Source organism: Eleutherodactylus coqui, chromosome 2, assembly GCF_035609145.1.
Source record: "Eleutherodactylus coqui strain aEleCoq1 chromosome 2, aEleCoq1.hap1, whole genome shotgun sequence".
NCBI lineage: Eukaryota > Metazoa > Chordata > Amphibia > Anura > Eleutherodactylidae > Eleutherodactylus > Eleutherodactylus coqui.
The window spans coordinates 82,202,597-82,224,112 of NC_089838.1; the positions used below are offsets into that span (position 1 = coordinate 82,202,597).

The 21,516-nt window shown below is 41.5% G+C and overlaps 1 protein-coding gene across 1 annotated transcript in view; it reads left to right on the top strand.

Annotated features, from left to right (window-relative positions):
* The window catches only part of PDLIM4 (PDZ and LIM domain 4), a 137,004-nt gene that overhangs the window by 82,050 nt on the left and 33,438 nt on the right, over positions 1-21,516 (top strand). The window contains exon 3 of the mRNA XM_066591140.1: positions 669-747. Coding sequence (XP_066447237.1) covers positions 669-747 — 79 coding nt within the window. The remainder of the gene's footprint in view (positions 1-668; positions 748-21,516) is intronic.

Below are 21,516 nucleotides of genomic sequence, written 5' to 3' on the forward strand. Positions count from 1 at the left end.
GGACATCTCATGGCCCCATTATAGCCTATGAGACAATACCCATGTGTGATTTTTCACACCGACCGTTGATCAGTATGAGGAGCATCACTACATGTCCTGTTCTCATCCTATTTCACAGGTGAGAATAAGGGGCTGTTCACATTAGGGTTTTACCATCCATCAAGCAAATACATTCTAATACCAAAAAAACAGGATTAAAATGTATTGCTTGATGATACTCATTGACTAATTGTTGAAAGTGCTTCAAAAGTACATACTTTTGACTGTGTTTGACCTCCCTTATGTTTGTATATGTGTGGGATAGAAAAGCATAGCTTACCATGCTTTCCTGTCCCACAAAAAAGTATGGAAATGTATATATATTTTTTTTTGATTACAGTCAATGAAAATGGATTGAAATGTATGGCTGTATGCTTCCATATGTTCAATGTATATGTTTTATTTTTATATATACATATATGTTATATGTTATCAAATGCTTCAAAAGTATTCAACTACAACTTTAGGAGAAAAAGAAAAAGTTTACAGTGGAAAACATATACATTTGTAATGTAAAAATGAACATAAATATGTAGTTTCCAGAACATCTCACATTCTGTATATGGGCCATTGTGTAGATGTCATTGTCAGTGACTGATCAGTGACTGTAGCTCCACCTTTGGTTGCAGGTGCGATGGGAGGTCCTGGTCACCTACAGAAGAGATCAGACAGCAGCCTCGCAAATATAGCCTGGAATCAGAGTTACAGGTAAGAGAACCATGTCACTATAAGTTTAGACTTACGTTATATAAGTAGGCTTTGATATTGGAAGTTGTAACCATTTATATGCCAACTTTTTTGTAAGGTATTGAATTCACAGTCAGTGTTAGTACATTTACATATGTATATAATCTATATTTTTGACCATATTCTGGGAAAATATATGACTAAAAAAGCACAACCCACGGTTCCTCCAGTTTTTTGGGGGATTGGCTACCACCTGACCACTGCACCCCATCAGGGCCACAGGAGTCAGGTGCCGTTCTAGCATCAGGGCTCCCAGCATCTGAGCAGTGATGTCAGCAGGACAACATGTGCCTCTGATTGGTTGCAGCAGTCAGGTGATAGCAGTTGCAAAATAAAGACTGGGGGGATCGTGAGGCTGCAGAGCTGATTTTCCAGGAAGAAGGACAGGAAAGAACGGCTTTACTTATTAAATTCTTACTATATTCAATAAAGCAACTGTCCCAGTCGTATCCCTGTTACTAACATCACTGAAGAGTCAATCTGTTTATGGTATCGGTGTAATTAAAGAAGAACACATAACCATTATGTCTACATATAACAATTGACAGGGAATATGTGAAAAGTAATTGTGATCAGTATACTTCCCTACTATCTCCCCTGAGAGCAGAACGATTGAACATGTTACAATCCTGCAGCCCAATCTTTCTGTCTCCCAACAAGGGGAAAGTCAGTAGGCCTCCATACACATCAAATGGTCAACTGATCCCAATGGACACAAGAGGGATTGACCAACATTAACGCTCCAACAGTTTAGGACCAGCTGTGCTCGTTCTGCGGGAAAAGGACATTAGTTTTGGATGAACAGAGCTTGTCCTATTTTAAGCAACTATAGCTCCAGTTCCTCTGGATAGGGGATAACTTGCTGATTGTTGGTGGGTCTCACCACTGAGATCCCTGCTGATCTCCAGAATGGGACTCCCATGTCCCGTTCTGCCTGTCACTGTGGGGGTTGCTACTCTCACAAAGACATCAGCATGAAAGGAGCGCTGGCAGAGCATGAGTGGTCAGCGCTCCATATATTTCAATGGGGCTGATGGAAATACTTGGGAAACTGCCACTCGGGTATCTCCATAGTCCCATTGAAAGTGAATGGACAGCATTCCATTCAGTCTCCTCCTTACTGTGGGGGTGTAGTAAGCCCGTAGTGAGGAGGACGGAGGACACAGGACTCCAATTCTGGAGATCGGCAAGGGTCCCTGTGGTGAGAGCCCCAAACAATCAGCAAGTTATTCCCTATCCAATGGAACTGGAGGTACAGCTGTTTAAAATAGGACAAGCTCTGTTCACCCAAAACTGTAATGTCCTTTTCCTGAAGAACGAGCACAGCTGGTCTTAAATTGCTGACGGGTTAATGTTGGTCAAACCCTCTTGTGTCATTTCGGATCAGTTGACCATTTAATGTGTATGGAGGCTTCACCATTTCTCTGACTACCTGGTGCATACTGTGCCTTATTATGCATCATTAGTGTAGGACACTACACCAGTTGTGATTGGCCAGTGCTGTCCACATGATCAGTGCTGGCCAGTCAAAGCAGCATTTAGTATCTCAGACTACCAATGCATACTAGGTAGTCAGAGAAGTGATGCGGCCATCTTTGTTTCTCCCCTTTAAGACACATTAGATTTATGACTTGCTTCAATGGAACAGCTATATATTAGAGTACTTTTACTAATACAATATAGATTTCATTTTGAGCTAATGAATTATCCCTGTATAGTACTGTATGTGGAAGTCAGGCACTACCAGGATCTAAGAGCCAGTTACATTTAGCCGGGCTTTCCGCTGATACATGAAGTGTGCCTGTGCTACAAATATCTTTCTCCATCTGCTGCTCCCCTCAGGATGCCATACTCAGCATGGAAACATATTGTACACAAGCTTTCCTTTGACAGGGGAAATTATAGGCTGCTCACATTTGACTGATGGAAAGTTCCTGGTCCCTGACAATAAGCAGAAGTCTCTCTTTATGAGCATGGTAGTATTGAGTATCAAAGAGGCATGTATCGGAGTACAATAACCATCTTAGTAATCAATATTGGTGTTTGATCATTTACAAGTTCTTATAAAATATATTTTAGGGCGCCAATAAGCTGATAATGGAGCCATTATATAAATAATATATACCTTCTTGTTATGTGGCCCTTTACGCTATTAGAGAGCCACACACCATGAACAGCCAAGGATAGGGCACAGGTTTGGCATACTATAACATAGTAACATAGTATGTAAGGCCCAAAAAAGACACATGCCCATCCAGTTCAGCCTATGATTCCCTCCAATGCTGATCCAGAGTAAGGCAAAAAAAAAAATCAAAACAATGAGGTAGAAGCTAATATTCCCCATATAAAGAAAAAAATTCCTTTCTGACTGCAATCTGGCAATCGGAATAATCCCTGGATCACCGACCCTTCTGAGGTAATCAGTGTGTACAACATGTAATATTGTATCGCTCATAAAGGCGTCCAGGCCCCTCTTAAACCCCTCTATCGAGTCCGCCATCACCTGTACATACAGGTTTGTTCAGCTCTCCTAACATGACTGATTTAGGAAAAAGCTGTATGTCCCAGAATATAACAGTTCTTGTCCCCTTTCCTTAGAATTTTGGGTTATGGTGTTACTTTATTATTCCTCCTGTAAATGTGTGAATAAATTGCCTACTTAATGTTACCCCTGCTGCTGTCAATAGGTTTTGTCTCTAAACGGCCTCAGGCCATGTTCACACAGATTTGCTGCATGGGAAATCTGTTATGGTAATCTGCTCTCCAAATCACCAGCTATTGTTGCGGATTGCTGCAGATTTTGGCACAGATCTCGACCTCTCCATGGCAGTCTGTGTCAGAATCTGCAAGCTTTCTGCATCAGACTCAGTGACATAATACAGACTTAAATCCTGCGCCTCCGGTCAATTTGCGCACTGATTTAATGCAGATTTTTTTCCCACGGCGTGTAGACAAGATATAGAAAATCTCATCCACACTGTTGTTACTGTGAATGCTGTGGATTTACCAAGCGGAAAATGTGGACCCAAAATGCGCAGCAAATCGGCCCCATGTGAATTCGGACTCAGGATCCATCACTTGCACTATTTTTCTGCCTTTTTAGAAACTTGTAAAAGATGCCATAACTTCAGGCGTTATTATGGTGTTATTTGCAAGCTTTGTTGGTGGCATCTTCTCTTGTTGAACATTTTGAACATGTGCATTTCTGGCATTTTTCAAATCCTACTAAGAAGCCTTTGGGGAAAAGTGGCAGAAAAAAAACGCAACACCTGGAGCATGCTGTGTTTTGAGAAGAAACAAACACAAATGACCCCAGAAATGCCATAAACCAAAACCCTTGTTTTTATATTTCACTATGGACCTTAGTCTTAACATCTGGCGGCTGTATTTCACCTAGAATATGCTAGGAAGATACAAATGAAATCACCACAAAAACAGAACAAAACTTTGTGTGCAATATCAAACTTTTTTTAATCAAATATTTTTATTGACATTTTAATGAATGCACTAAATCATGTAATCTAAAATACAACGTAACATGCCCTGAACCCAACCTCCCTCCCTCCCTGTCCCCTTACAAGGAGGAAAGAAATAAAGTTTATCATACTCTATAAGCCATCATATATTACACAATATGTGGGTAGGAATATATATTCTTCATTTAATAGTAGTATAAAAAAATCGACAACAAAAATTACATACAGACGTAAATGAACTATTCTTACTTTTAATTTTACTGGAGGAGTGACAATATTCTGTTTCGAACTAACACGGTAGAGTCTATTCCAGAGTGGTCAATCCATGTGGACCGAAGATCTTCAAACTTCTTTAGGGGATGTTTATATGGGGCAGAAATGTTGTAGAATGTCTGCAGCGAAAATTGCTTGGCAAATTCTGCAGCATTTCCACATCAAAAAGCAGAGTCCCAATCCTCCCCATGCAGCGTTTATCTCCGAAGTCTTCGGCTGTCAGTACACTCCTTCACGTGGTACCTGGCAGCCTGAACTGAGTACAGTGCCACTAGTCAGGCGATGTGGAAGTCCCATTACCTGACCAGTGGTGCTGCGCTCAGTAGAGGTCGTTGGGTAGCAGGTAAAGGAAGCGCTGACTGCCGATGACTATGGAAGTGAGCGCTGTATCTTCTGAAATACCTACAGCTGAATTTGACTCAAAATCTGCACCAATGGTGCGGACCAGGGGGATTGGCTGGCTGGAGAAATCCACACCCAGCCTGCTCAATCAACCCCCATCTATTGCTGTAGACCCATGCCTCTGGAGACACAGGCACCCAACACAGGGGTCTGAGACCTGGGGGACTGGCTGGCTGGAAAAATCCACACGCAGCTAGCTCATTAAACCCCCACCTGTGGGGGGGCTGCCCTAAAACCTAACATTAGTAAAGGGACAGTTGTGTACAGAATTTATGTCCACATCATACATAAGAGATCAGCAGAAGAGGCATTACAACAACTACAAATAGAAGATTCTCTAAAGTTTATATAGGAAGAGTGGTCTTCTGTATACATTTGTATCAAATATAAGAGCTTCAGTGAGTGAAAGCTGAGGAATTCTTTCCAGTATCTCTTGCCATTACCCATCTTCCAATGGACCAAGATCTTTTTCCCATTTTACTTTTTACCCCCAAACGTACTGGACCACGAAACTAAGACAGCAAATCAAAATCTCTGCCTCTCCCACCATAGTTATAATTTGGTATTTAGTTACTGACAAAGATCTATCAGCATTAAGTACATTACAAAGAAACTTATAAAATTGGGTGTGTGGTAAATTGAACTATTCCTGTAACACTGAGAATAGTTTAAAGTGACCTTCTACCAATAATTGTGATATATGTTTAATGCCCTTAAATTTCCATCTGCGAAAACCTTCTACTTTTGACAACTCAGATAACCATGGTGTGTCCCAAATTGATGTTCTCTGTGAACAGCTTTGGATACTAAATATATCTCCTACTTTCTACCATATCTTATGTATCATATACAGTATAGGTGTTAGGTCCACTGTTCAGACTTGCTCCTCTCCTCCTGTGTCTGGAAAATCGGGCGTCGTATTGCTTTGCTTGTAACCTGAACTACTACATACTTTTTTGGCACCTCAAGGGTCACTTGCTCCAAGGCTTCCAGCTGCTGTAGGACTTTTGCCAATTATTGCCCTTTATAGCTGAGCTGGGAATTCAGTGTTGATGTGAATTTGTTCTCTGACACCCTGCTAAGTTCCTGCTTTGGTGTTTATTCTGTTATTATCTAGTGTCCTTCGGTTTCTTGTTCTTCTGCCTTTGCACTCTTCCTGTCAGTAGTTTTATCGCTTGTTCCCCTGTCTTGTCCTTGTATGCCTGTCCATCCCTCTGTTTCTTTACTGCTCCGTGTCCTGTTTTGTCTTTGGGTTTATAGGTGTTTTTGTCCTGTAAGGGTCTGCTACGCCTAGAGAAAGACCGCGGAGTCGTCCTTATCGGGACGCTAGCCCCGCTTCTAGCTTAAAGAAAGGTATGCTCTCCCCCTCAGACTGGGTTACTGTCATTTAGTATCTTTACCTCTGTTTGCCGGATGGTCATCTGTCAGCCTCGCTGGACTGGGCCTTCGCCTAACCAGTAGGTTGATCCAATGATTCCACATCCACAGTCCTAACAATAGGTAGTATGTAAAAGCCCATTTACACCAGCCGATGATCGCTAAAAGATCGCTCAAACGACAGCTTTGAGCGATCATTTTGCAAGAACTTTTAAGTAGCTACTCAGCTACTTAAGAGCAATTAAGTGTCCAAATGAAGCCTTAGCTGAAAGCAGTTAATAGCCTGAGGGCTCTTATCTGCGCTCAGATCCTTTGTTCTCCAGGGGGAAAGAATGCTATTAGCACTCCATGTGGAGAACTGCTGATAAGGCTAAAGGACGATTTTTAGGTTGGACTGAATTTAATGATCAGCCAGCAGTACCCGAAAAGTGCACGATGGGCGCACATTTAGACACAACAATTATTGCTAAAACAATTGCCTTTTAACAATTTTTTTTAGCGATCATCGGCTGGTGTAAATGGGCCTTAAGAGTGTATCTTAAATTTACTTGCCTCCAAAGCTTCCAGTAATTGAACTTTTGACGAAAAGTGTTCCAGTATAGCCTTGATCATATCAGTGCATCTCAATGGGATCTTCTCTTGATCAAGTTCTGTATCATCTTTATCTACAGTTAAGACTTAGACTAGTTGACAGATTACCCGAAATATTGCTCAGACCTCTGTATACATTCTTTAGCATTGTGAAGATTGTGCATTTGCCAAAACAGAAGTATATTATAAGCATATAGAGCAATTCCACAACACCATGACAGAACCCTCTAATGCCAGAAAGTGCGGATATGTGTATCGCTAGAAGCTCTAAAGCAGGGAAGACAGGGGGCAACCCAGCTGTGTGCCCATGCTTAACACAAACACTTCTATAGGGAGCCTATACACTTTATATCCTTGTAAATCACTTTACAGGCCACGCCCCATTTTCAGCAATTTCAAAATTACATTATGAGCACTGATTGGACAATGTCAGAGTATGCAGGGCGACACCCCTGTGACAAGAGGAATGGTAACACCCTACTGTCAATGTATTTATACATTTTGAGGAGGCATATCAGAGGCCACCACAATGCAAAGTTCTGAGAAAAGATGTCCCTGAATTGTTATTCCATGAGTAATACAAGTAGCTGCTAAAACATGAGGGCTGATGAGGCCTCTTAAAATTAGGATATTTGGCCATAACACCCCTTCTGCTGTTTTCTGCTGCTGTCCTGACCACACAATGCACACACAGATAGACTGTTGGGCGTCAAGAAGCTAAAGACATTTTTAAGACACAATAAGTGTCAGTCACCGTTTAATGTGGTGGAACCTAAGAACTTGGTTTGCAGTGGTCAGATCAAACACATGTGATCTTTGACCGCTGTCATGCCTCAGAGGTCAGGTCGTTGCATCTCTGAACTCCATCTGGTGTTTCTCTGCCACAGGCTGTCTTTTGTATGTGAGGATATATGCTATTTGCCTACCACATTCAGTAGTTATACTCCACTTAGTAGTAGATGTAGAATACGAAACCTACAGGAAAATCTACAGCGGCAGATCCACACCAAAATCCACCCCATTTGGTGTAAAGTTACTGCTGTGGATTCCCTTTCAGATTTTTGCAGAATTTCCAAGTCAAGGACGACTCATGTGCATTTACACTACTACTGAAGGTTGTAGTACTACTGAACCAGTGTGGCTGTAGCTTATTAGATTTTTATATAGAATTCTCTGTCTCCACCATGCACCGTGCATGGCAGCTGATAGTTCTCAGATCCAGACACTTACGGTAGAGCTTAGTGAACGGCCTTCTTGTGCCATATCAAACTTGCTACACAGCAAACCCATGACCGAGACTGACAGATGGGGACTTGCTTAATCCATGTCTGGGACAACTTGAAAAGGAATCTGATCTTTTAGTGGCATCTGGTCACCTTGTGACGTTACTGGAGGAAACATGGACTGTAGATTTAAGGCTTTTTCCCGTGTCTCTTCTATGCTGAACATTTTTTACATTTGAGGTTTGATGTTCTTACAGCCAAATGTGTTTTGTTATTTCATCATTTTGTTTGGGTTGCATTTTGCCCCGTTATTACATTAATTAACACTAAATTTTAAATTACTTCATTCTGAATGACAATATTTTTAGGCAATAAAATCAGTATTTAGCCGGTGTACATGCTGTGAAATCTTTTTGGCTGGCTTAAAGGGGTTTTCTGGGCAACTAATCTTGATGACCTATACTAAGAGTAGGTCATCAATACTTGATCGCCGGGGATCCACTGATCATCCAGCCCACTGCCACTGTCCAGCGCCACTGCCAATGAAATCAATGAGAGAAAATAAACCTATGAGACTTCCTGCTCCGACCCCAATGCCGATCTCTGGCCGCACTGCACTGACAGCGGGCTAGATGATCAGTTAATCACTAGGAATCCTGAGAGGCAGATCCCAGGCGATGACCTATCCCAAAAGATAGTATTTGCCCAAAACACCCCTTAAACTCTTTTCATTCTAAGTTTTTGGACATTTTGCATCTCCAGTAGTCAAAACAATTTTCACAAATTGCGAAAAAATTGCAGTCACTCCCCATACCCATATATTTTCTGAACATAGACACCTTGCACATTGTATATACATAGGCAGCTTCATGCAATTTTGCTTCAAAGTGCAATTTTTCATAAAAAAATGTTCAGATGTTTATATTAGTTTCTAAAAGTGGGATCTAAGTAGAAATTTAGATGCAGAGTACTTCCTAAAAATAAAATTCAACATGTGCAAAGTTGACTTAGTTCTATGTCCGCATGGACAGATATTCATAAAATAAACAGCATTAGATAGGCCAAGAATTTGTTTTTTCAACTGGTAATTTAGAAAAAGAAACGACCTATAAAATACAGGAATTGTACACCCTTAAAAGTAAATGCACCCCTAAACCTATGTATTTCCTGAAAGCAGACAACCTGCTAGTTGCAGCTTTCTTCACAGGCTGTTGACACCTTCTTGTAACTTTGTGACCAAAAAAAATAATTTTTAAAAACTGCATTAACGTACATTTGTGGCTATGACTCACATCAGTTTGCGGTATCAACTTGCTATATCTCAGGCTGTATTGCTGATGGAGCTTTACTTGTGTTCTTATTTTAAAGGCACAATTCTTAGCTTTAAAACAAGACCATAACCATAAGATCTACTATATAACCTATGAAACCAGCTCTAGGAATGCAGTCGAGAGTGAGAGTTACAAGGATATGCAACTCCCACTTCAAATGGCTAGCTCTGTCTGTATTGCAGTTAATAGATTTGCTTTTGGTCTGAGTTTATAGTGACCCAGCTTCCATATGGAATATAGCATGAGATATAGGCATATAAGATGTATTTCTTGCATCCCTGGATACTGAAGTGCCACTTTGCAAGGACGTAGTGCCACCTTGCAAATCACATCTTCTATGCTGCGGTAGTCTAAGGTATCTTATCTGGGGAATATACAATGTTGTGTGAGGTTGTATGCAGGAATATCTGTCAATCACTTTGTGTGGGCAGGGGAAGTGTAACTTTCTGGATTTTTCTATGAGTTCTGGCAGCATTTGAACAGCTTTTTACACGAAAATATTAAATCAGATCCTAAAAACTCCCAGTAGAAGTAGTGCAAAAGAAAAACAAGATAATGAGTTCATTGGCAGATTCTTGTTTTCCTTTCCTTTTGGGAATAGAAATGCAGAATCCGACTGTCTTGGTCAAAAAAGTCAGTGTGAGTCGCAAGTCGCGAGTCGATTAAGAGCCATAGGTCAAAAAACCCACAGAGATTGGCAGTCAGTGACTCCCACTGCAAACCCATTGACGTCAACATGCTTGTGAGGCCGCAGGGCGGCACCGCAATCTTTGGTTGCATGATCCCTGTTGCAGCCAAAGCCGTTGTGTAGCCCTAGCCTCATGGAGAGCTGACAGGGAGAAATCAAATTCCCTGCAATGATATTGTAGCTAATAACTATCCATATCCATATTAATAAGCACAAGGTGAACTTTCCCTTTAAACCACCATTACTGTTACATAGGTAAAACATATGCAAAAGTGCAGTTTAGTTTTATTTTCCACAGCTTGATAAAGTTTGGCTATTTTTCTATCACGCGGCGTCTGCTGGGGATATTAATCAACCATCAATAGCAATTTCAGGATGAAACGCAGGCCAATCCCACAGCGGTTAATGGGTCAGATGAGCTTTCGCCTTGCAAAAATATTGCATTTGATATGTTCAGGAGTTGTGGGATTTGTGGCCGAAATCATCTGACCAAACTTCACTCCTGGGAATTTCTACTTTGAGATTAAAATTTGCAATACATAACTTGAATAAAAGGAAAAAGTGTTTCATTGCGTTGGAAAGCTGCTTCTACAATGGATGACTTCATGCATTGGCACCAGATGTGATTACCAGCCTCTCGAGATCCACACAATCTGTGTTGGAAAGCTGACTTGAAGCTACTGGTACAGTAATTTAAGCCAACCACTAAGTTATGGGATATTTATTTAGCATTTTTAGGTCACATATTAGTTGTCTGGACTTTTTTGGTGCTCGTTGAGGTTAGTTTACTGTTTGCACTCCTAATGCACAAGCCAGGACAGGCTCACCGAGTAATTTATTACTGAGTCCGTCAGTACAGTATGTTGTACATGACCTAGAACATTAGCGACTTGTTCACTCAAGAGAAAGTTATTTGTTTGTGCTCAGTTAGGAGCAGAAATACAAAGAAACCGTGACTTGGTACTTGTATTTTATTGCATTATTCTATGTACTGGCATTTGGATGGGTCCATGAACCTCCATAGTGACCTTTCACACAAGCTGTAATTCTTCACTTTTCGCTCGTCATTCATTTCCTGCAGGCATAAAACCCATCGTCGGCTCATTGACTTATAATTCGTTTTAAACAGTGCTTGGACAGTCCCTCTCAGTCACTTATAAAGTGAATGTGAAAGACTGAACCAATGATGTATCTGCCTGTCTAAATAGGCTGCATGAGCGAACCAGCTAACGATGACGCCATTCACTCTACTTGAGTACGGTATCTTTTATTATTTTACACAACTTCCCTCTTAGTCATTTTTTTAAATCTGAAAATGGATAACCCCTTTAAATGTTCAAATCCCTGTATGCTTTTATTTTGTTCTGCTTGTTGCTTCTGTAGTGTCCTAATCCCTTATGGCTTGTTCACACATGGCAGATTTCCATTGTAAAAATTTCTGCAACTGAAATGTGAATCATACCTGTGAATGGGGTTAATAAAAATCTCACAGGTACATTGCAGTTATGAACATTGTCTATACTCAAGGGCGTACGTACAGGCAAACCATGTGACTGCTATGGGACCAATGGAAATAGGGGCCCCAGGTCTGATCACACCATCCCTTTTTCTAATGACTACTAAGAACATATGCAGGACCTCCCTCCAAAGAGGAGGTGCAGAATTGGCCCAAGCACTGGCGTAACAATTGGGGATGTGGTTGCACCTCGGCCTAGGAGCCTTAGGGGGCTCTTCTCCATATAGCAGAACAGTACTAGGTATGAATAAAGCATTCTAGTTGGGGGCGCTGTTACAGGTTTTGCATTTTGTCACAGGAGCATCAAGATACGCCTCTGCGTTAAGGAGTTAAGAGAAGTTGGGCGGCCCCAAGATAAACTTTTGCGCCTGGGCCCATCAGCCTTTAGCTACACCTCTTGGCCCAAGGTCATATTAAAGGGCACTGAATAGGAAACAAACATCAGGCCCTATTGTCCTGGGTGGAAAAATTGGAGACCATAATTGGGAGTCTTTTTAGGTTTTGCTATGGGGTCCCATCTCTTCTATGTATATCAGAATCTATACTGGTTTAAAAAAAATCCCATCCCCAAAGTTTAGATCAAATACTTGTATTCTGAATTTCAAGCTTCCTTAAATAGAAAGCCAAGCAGCATTTGTAAGTGCTGAAGTGATGCCACTTGGACATATTGGAGTGAATTGGAAATACAAGACATCTCTGTCGTAAAAGAATGTAACCACACAGAGAATTTTCCTAAGTGATGACACTTGTGGGAGCAGATTTGTGCACGGGTAATATATTGGTCTAGGCATATGGCCATCCCAGGAATTGCTGCCATATTGAATTTGGCTACTCGATCATATCTATTAAGTAACCTCTGTGGATCCTGATAATATTACTTACTACATCTCTCTATCAGTATCTAATCTGCACATGGGAGCTAAAGAATTGGCATTCATAGATTATTAATTTTCTTCTGAAAATACCAGGGCTTTCTATCAGACGTCTTCCATATTGCTGGCTGTCGCTTTCCCTTAGTAGTTCTGACAGTGGGAGTAACACAATTAATTTGGCATGAACTGGCAGGGAAGTTATAAACATACAGCACAGTCATTTTCGGAGAAACAACTTTCCACGTATAAGTAGTCATTGTTTCTGGTAATAGCCAATATTTATTGTTAAAAGCAGACGGCTAAAAAAATAATCTGTACTTTCCCTGCAGGAACCGAGAGTTCAGGAAAGTGAAAAGTCCCCAGGTCACTTGGCTCTGGTGCGTGCAGCAAAATAATTGCAGCGTTCTCTTGGGAACCATCTAGTGAAATTACCATCACTCATGGATTGGGATTTCACTACATTTCCATTGAACTATAAAATTTTTAATGGATTCCTGTGATTTTTTGGGGGGGGATTTACAGTTAGTTTGTAATACACAAACATAAGGGACCATTTACAGAATTACACCACAGGACGCAGCCCAATCCGCAATGGTGGAAATCATGACCAAAATCCACAGGTCTAATTGCGGATTTTGATGCAGAATTGCAGGCAGGTTTTAAGCCATTTTCAACGCTGCATCAAAATCCGCAGGTAGCCTGCAGGTTTTTGTGCAGAATTTTCAGCGGCTTGCGGTGTGTTGCGCAGCCTATTTTGTCCTGTGTGAACAGTCCCTAAGGGAAACATACAGAGTAATTCTAAGTGCTCCTTCACATGGGCGTAGGAGTATATACACTAGGGAGAGCGTGTCGGAATTGTGCTGTGAAGGGAGCTCTATCATGTGCTTTCGCGTGAGAATCTGCGCATTCTACTGAACTGTTGTGCACATTGGCGCGGGACACAATAATGCGCCGTTATTGAACTGACTGAGCAGCCTAATTAGTCCCTGGGGTTATCAGTTCTGCAATTCTATGGTGCCTTGGGTTGTGCAAATGTGCACTAAAGTAGAGCATGACACGTATATTTTTGCACACGTGAAAATATAGAGCAAAAACAATGAATGTGAGGGAACCCATTGAAATGAATGGCTTTTACCTTCTGCAGTTTGCGCAAGAGATTTTGTGCTCGCGAAAACGTACGCAAAATCGCCCGTCTAATGGAGTCCTGAATAATCAGTGTTGAGATTCCTGCTTATATGATGCTCTGTTTTTCAGCAAAAGCGATATATACCCAATAGTAGAAATCAAACACTTATGTATAGTCATGGGAAAAAGAAAGTGCCCCCTCCTCCAGTCCCATGCCAGGGCTTAAATCACAACTTCTAGGAACACGCAAGGAACCTGGACATTAATGAGTATAGTACTTATATATGCTTCCAACAACAACCATCCATGTTTGACCTGCCTTATTAATCACTTAGCAGAGCTCCTCGGTGTGACTATAAAAGGAAACCGTCAGTAATTGTTTTCTGCTTTGTCATTTAGAAGGCTCAGGTTTGGCAGTTAAGACATCTCATGAAATCAGCTTATAATTAATTTCCTTGGCTCGGTAGCTGGAGGATCTTGCACTTCAGCAGACATTTCCTTTTAGGTACTTTCTGAGAATTAAGACTGAAGATTAATTTTCGCAATCAGGTTTTGCCATAGACGTACATGGCCATCTGAGTGGTGGCACAATCAGAGGACGCTCAGACTCTGCACCATATACGAGCTCTCAGGCATACTGTGTACATGCACACGTTCTGCGCTCTTTATTATTCATCCCACATAGAAAGAAAAGCATTGGCATCGGCTCATCATCCTGCATGCCAAAGATAATATTTGGTTGTACGTCAGACATGTGCAATAGTCTTTCAACAAGGTCACCCCTAGATAAGACGTGTCCTGTATTCACAGGTGTATACTGTATTGATTGGACGGATTGCTATAGAGTTCATATTAGTCCTTTTTGATGAGTTTCCCCGTCTTTTTGGCCCAGTTGTAGTAGTGGGACATGTTTTTCATGTCATAAAGAGCTGAATTGTTGAAGCTCGTGCTGGCAGGTACTCTGTTGTTTCTTAAGAACAAAGAATGGCATGCGGCCGGGTAAGTCATCCGGCTGGAACAAAGAAGCAGTTTAGTAAATTAATTGGGAACCAGTTGTAATGTACAAGCGATGAAATATGGATTGTTCGTACCTGCTAAGGTAAGCCTGTTATGTATGCCAGGCCCGGGCACAAAGCTTTTCCATTTAAGTACGAGTACTACTGACTGATTAACCCTTCACTGATACCGTAATTGTGTTTTCTTGAATTATTCATTTTATATGATGTTTGCCATCATAGAGCCAGCAACATGCATTATTAAGCTAGGAAGTCACCGCGGCATCTCCTATCTTTGGGCGTTCATTCGGAATGCTTCGTATCGCCCATTGTTTTCAATGGGGCTGGTACAGCATCACACGGCGTACAAGGTGCAGGCGAGTGCAATGCGAGGTTTACACATTGAAAACAATGAGAAATGCCCCGCGATCCTCCGCCATGGCTAAAAGACGTGTAGAAGGATCGCTACTTTTCTGAAGTGATGCACAAAAAGACCTTGCATCTGCAGGGACATCGCATGCTGGTTAGCGCAATATCAGGCCAAGGTTCACAGCCCGATATTGCACCCGCCCATGTAAAAATTAGCTTAAAGGGGTTGTCTCGCGGCAGCAAGTGGGGTCATACACTTCTGTATGGCCATATTAATGCACTTTGTAATATACATCGTGCATTAATTATGAGACATACAGAAGTTATTCACTTACCTGCTCCGTTGCTAGCGTCCCCGTCACCATGGATCCGTCTAAATTCGCTGTTTTCTGGCGTTTTTACACGCGCTTGCGCAGTCCGGCCTTCTGCCTTGTGAAGGGGGCCACTCGTGCCGGAGAGCTGGTCCCGCGTCGTCATCGTAGCTCCGCCCCGTCACGTGTGCCGATTCCAGCCAATCAGGAGGCTGGAATCGGCAATGGACCGCATAGAGCCCACGGTGCACCATGGGAGAAGACCCGCGGTGCATCGTGGGTGAAGATCCCGGCGGCCATCTTAGAGAAGGAAGAAAGAAGTCGTCGCAGAGCGGGGATTCGGGTAAGTAATATAGCTTTTTTTTTTTTTAACCCATCCTTTGGGTTTGTCTCGCGCCGAGCGGGGGGCCTATTGAAAAAAAAAAACCGTTTCGGCGCGAGACAACCCCTTTAAGACTACACGCACAATTGCGTTTCTTTTTTTTTTGGACCAAAAAATCGTTCCAAAAATCGGACAGGAATAGCACCCATTCGTTTGAATTCGAATAGTCCGAGTAGAAAAAATCGCAGCATGTCCGATTCTTGTCTGATTTTCAGATGAGAATTGCACATCAGGCGGCTCACTGACAGGATGCACTCTCGCTGTGAGCGAAAAATCACTCATGTCAATTAACCCATTCCGTCAGGTTTCCTTTTTTTGGACAGAACAATAATGCTGCAGACTGCGTAATTTCTTGGTAAAAAAAAAACAAAACTGAAACCTGCTTTCCGTTTTTTGGAACCCCACTGAAATCAATGTGGAAAAAAAATCTTTTTTTTTTCAGTTTCCAAAAATGGAGCAGAGAGACGGAAACCCTGACCTGACCCTAACGTAGGTGTGAAAGCAGCCTTTAGGCAAGATATACATATATCCAAACATAATCCTGATGATTACGTATTCATAAGGTGTAACAAAATCCTGCTAACAGAAACAAAGACAGAAGGTTTGCACTGGGAAAGCAAACAATTGACAATTTGTCAATATTACTGCAGGATGGGTGATAGATGTGTAATCGCTTGCAGCCGCACTGCTGGGGGATCCCGGGCCCTCTGTTCTTCCTCAGTGAGGGCCCATCGTCTTAGTAGGTCTTGTTGGGGGTCACAGCTAAGAGACCCCCACCAGTGCAAACTTCTGACTTGCTTCTGTACATTTTGACAGCATATCAGTCATTAGGTCCCTGGTATTTATCTTTTTCAGCTGGAGATGGTTCCTTACAGCATGGGGCGAGCAACCTGTACCTAAATGAATGTGTCACATGGCATGATAACAACTGAATGCATGATGGTGATTATATGCTATATGGAATTCAGTTAGAATCTGCTGCATAGTTCAAGATGGTCTCACAGTGATTTAAAGATGTGATCGTGCTGACATGTGTGGTTGGCTATAGGCACACGGAGCCGGCTCGTTGGGATGTCTGCATTTTTATTCTGTACTTGTCTTCTACACATAAATCTACAAAGGAATTTATGAATTTCAATAAGTAAGAAACCGACACTTCAAAAAGTGTTTACTGACGGTATCATGTGTATTGAAGTAGGGTAAAGGGCAGGCCACCATAAGGAACGCTAAGATAATATCGTATTCTGCTGAATTATATGGACTTTAAAGGGAATGTGTCATCTGAAAATGACCTATTGTATAAATCACATTATTACATTAAACATGTTCTTTTAATTTTTGGTATTTTCTATTTTTATTTTCAATGTCACAATCTATATATATATATATATATATATATATATATATAAAATCTTAAAATCCTACAGGTTTCACGTTGGCCGATAAGCCTAATAGTCTGACACTTCCTGTGCTGTAGAGAAAACTTTTCAGCAATATATAGCTAACACAGGATCCAGTGTTCACAGTAGATAATGGACACAGCTCACCTCCTCCTCTCACTGCACAGTGACTTTTGCACAGGTTTTAGAGCATGCCTAGAACAGTCTTCTATTAAGACTAGGCGATTAATACAATTAACTTTCCTACAATTCTGAATTTAGTCAAAATTGCAAAATTAATAGGGCAGTGTCATAAGGAGCTAAGCTGACTGGGTGAGTGGGTTTCTGTGATGTACTTGGGGGAACTATGGTGGAGGTTGTACAGCACTGGTGTAACTATAGGGGATACGGTTGCACCCAGGCCCAGGAGCCTTAGGGGGCCCATGAGGCCTCTCTTCTCCATGTAGGGAGTCCAGTACTATGGATAAAGCATTGTATTTAGGGGCCCTGTTACAGGTTTTGCATTGGGGCCCATGAGCTTCAAGTGACGCCTCTGGTCATCCGCCATCTTGGACGGCCAAAAACAGAGGCCGGAATTAGAAAATCAAGATAAAAATTGGGAATTGAGAATCGATTTTGAAAAACAATCAGGATTTTAACTTTAGGCAAAATTGCCCAGCCCTATCTTCTATAGGCATCAGTGGTTCAGCTTCTATCCATTGTGTGAATGGCCCATGATTTCTGCCATAGGCCCCCTTCACATGGATGTATTTGCGGGCGCAAAATTTGCCCACGCAATACGCAGAAAATGGAACCCATTGATTTCAATGCACAGGAAAATGGCGAAAGTCCAGCGTTGGGTTAAAAGCTTTCAGTCTTTATTGAACAATCCAGACAGACATAGGGGAAGCATGTTGCCCTTAATCATAGACATCAAGGCACATATGAGTAACACATATCACAATAGAGCCAATGGGGTGCTTAAAACAAGAACACATGACCAGAGGCAAAATACAATTACAAGGAAGCAGAATAAAAATAAATAACTATAATAGTACAATAAAAAGTCAAGTCGGCGGTTCATACCAAACCATTTTCTTTCTATTTTGCTGCTCCCATGACCGAAAGCAAAAACACTAGTGTGAAATGGTCCTTACATGGTCTAACACACATTGTCCCGTCTCTATTAGGCCTGATGAAGAGCCACTACTAAGAGTTACCCCCGACCCCTGGAGGACCCGTACATTGAAATTATTCGTGTGAATGATAAAATGTGCCGATGCTCTAGAGGTGGGGCAGCTGTTAGTAGTGGCTGTTCATTGGGACTAATAGAAAGAGGGCAGTAAGGCTCCATCTACCATAATGGGACACAAAGTAAGGATTGGTAAAAAATGTACAAATCTTTTTAAAGGATGAAAAATGACAAAAAATACATATTATGTTGTACACATTTTACATCCACGGCTGTCCCTTAGCCTGGATCTCTGCCAAAGTGGTCCCTATACTGTTGCCAAGTGTCGTGCCCTTTCAGGTTTTAGCTCTGTGATTTTTGGATCTTCCGGCTAATATTAGTGCCACTCCTTTACCGTAATGGACAGCGCACTACCATGGGTTCCTATGGCAGATCAATTAGCTTAAAGATGTCGGAGCTAAAATCCAGATCTTTGGCTTTTTCATTCCAGTAATGATGGAAGTTCCAGTTAACGTCCCCACCAATGTAAACGTCTTACATGTCAGTCTTATAAAGTTAGAGCTACACTTCGAGGACTTCGTAATTACTTTGCCTTACTTGTAATCTCAGGCTGCACATATCTAAATATATTTTGGAAGTCAAGCCTGACATTTGAAATGTTTGTCCGCTTTCACGTGTAATTTATTAACCATGAAAATATATGAGACATGATTGAATCCAGAAAATATATTAAGCATGGCTGTGGTCCCATAGCGTGCGCTTGAGGAGTACAGTTTCACTCATTCTTCTTGGTGAACGTTCACGAAACTGCTAAGACGAATGTTTCCAAGTTAATCAGAAAGAGATGCCTAGATTTCTTCACTGCAGCATTTACATGAGTGGAGCTGATATATGGACATTAAAGAGGCTATCCAGGAGTTAAATATTGCTGACCTATCCTTAGGATAGGTGATCCATATCACATCAATGGGAGTCAGGATTAACGGCACCACCGCTTGGCAGCTGTTTGAACTGGGGCGCTTGCTTTGACCCCTTCATTGTATACTAGGCCCAGCACCCTACATTGCACAACAGTTATGCTTGGTATTGCAGCTCTATTTCATTCACGTGAATGGGACTGAATTGCAGAAAGACTGTGTGACCGAAAAAGAAGATTCAGCAACACCTCTTCAAATAGTTAATCAGCAGTAGTACAAGGAGTTGGTTGATATTCGCGGCTTGTCCTAAAGTCCCTTTTACACACAACGATTATCACTCAAAATTCGCTCAAAAGCCATCTTTTGAGCGATAATCGTGTGTAAATGTGTGCCAACGTGCACTTACCGTGCACTTTTCGTCCATCGCTGAGTTCAACTCAGTTTAAAATCCATTGGGATTGATAAAACAGACTGCATGTTGAGTTCTTCGCAGGCAGCGCTGATAACATTCTATCAGCTGCTGTCCTGCTGGAGAACACTAGCGATGTATTTAGAGAACAGACCACCCGCTGTGCTCTAAATACATGCCAATGAAGCTAGTTAGCTACTAATGAGCTGATTAGCCCATTAGCAGCTAATGCAAAATGATCGCTCAAAACTGTCCGTTTCTGATGAATTTTGAGCGATCATCTGTGTGTGTAAATGGGGCTTAAGGCTAGTTCATCAATATTTAAGTCCAAGAAAATCCTTTCAAATGACAATGAAGAAGACTATTTGTAAAGCAGAGAAATAGAAGTGTAGCAAATCTATTAAATTGTTGCACTTATCTTATCAGTCTTTCAATAATACAATGTGATACAGCATTTTATAATGTTGCTGCATGCCTTCCATTATATCTCCTAGCTCTTTTTATGCCATCATAGAGTGGAAGCTTAGAGTTTGCTGCTGAGAGCCCTAAATCATCTGGTATCTGTGGGAGAGACACTATTAAACTGTATCCAATCTTTCAAAAATCTTATCACGTCATATTGCCATGTCAAAGGTTTTAATTGGTGGGATCTAGATGCTGAGAGATCCACTGATTGCTCATACATAGGGGCAGAAGAGCTTAGTAGAATGCAGTGCGCTTTGTCTATGATCGGTAATGGTGTATGGTGACTTTCTATTAAGTCCAAATTCTGTTCCAAAGAGAGCCTCGCATATCAGATGGGCCCCACTGTGGCGCCAAAATTAAAGGTAAGACAACCCAAAAGTACCCTACATAGTGGATGACTGAAAGGCACACAAGTGTTGACCCAGACAGCCCTTTGACATGGCAATATGAAATGATAAGATTTTTGAAAGATTAGACCCAGTTTAATAGTGTCTCTCCCGCAGATACCAGCTGATTTTAGCGAGTAGTTACATTTGCTGACTATATTAGAAATGTTACATGTTGAGAACACAATTGAGGATTTAGTTATTTAGCTCAGCTATTTGTGTACTTTTCTTTTTGGCAACCTGTGAGATTGCAGCATGTGGATTCAATTGCTTTAAGAACATAAGACTGATAAATAGGGATGACTGGGCGAATTATAATTCTTCATATAAAGTATATTGGAGAAGCTATTTCATTAACTTCCACTCCGCAGAGGACACTGAGTATTGTATCTTGCTGTATTGATACTTGTACGGCGTCCATCGACTTAAAGGCCTCCGTCGCACTATTTATTACTGAACGTTTTAAAACACATTGTAGTAACCGAATGCGTTACAAATGTGTTGAATAGTGTTTTCTATATATGTTTTTCCAAGCCTTCTGGAAGGCTTATAGAGAAGCTTATGAATAAGCCGTCATACGCCATATGTAGACTTCAGTATTTTACTATAGACTTTATGGTAACATTTAGTCAGTGTTTTTGTGAATGTTAATAATAAAATGGACAACTGGGTATTAGCATTCTGCTTGTCAGTGGGGCCTTTCCCTACAAACTTTGTGGGTGGCTACACAGGATTATAGCACCATTGCACTGGGCAATTATCGCTAGAAACAGCAAATTCGGCTGACAGTTCTTCTGTGTACACATGGCCACCAATAGGGCACTGAGCAAGAAATCATTTACTTGTCGGAGTCGGTTAGCTTTTAGTTCACCTAAATCCCAACCAACTATTGGCCCATGTAAACAGGCAGTCGTTCAACTCTGAACAACTGCTTGTTTGCAGTGAATAGAGGCAGCCAGAAGAGATCTCCGGTGCGCTCCGCCTCAATGTCCGATGTGAGAGCCCAGGAGAGGTAGTCCGTGAGACGGCCATCGGGTGCTAATGCACCCAA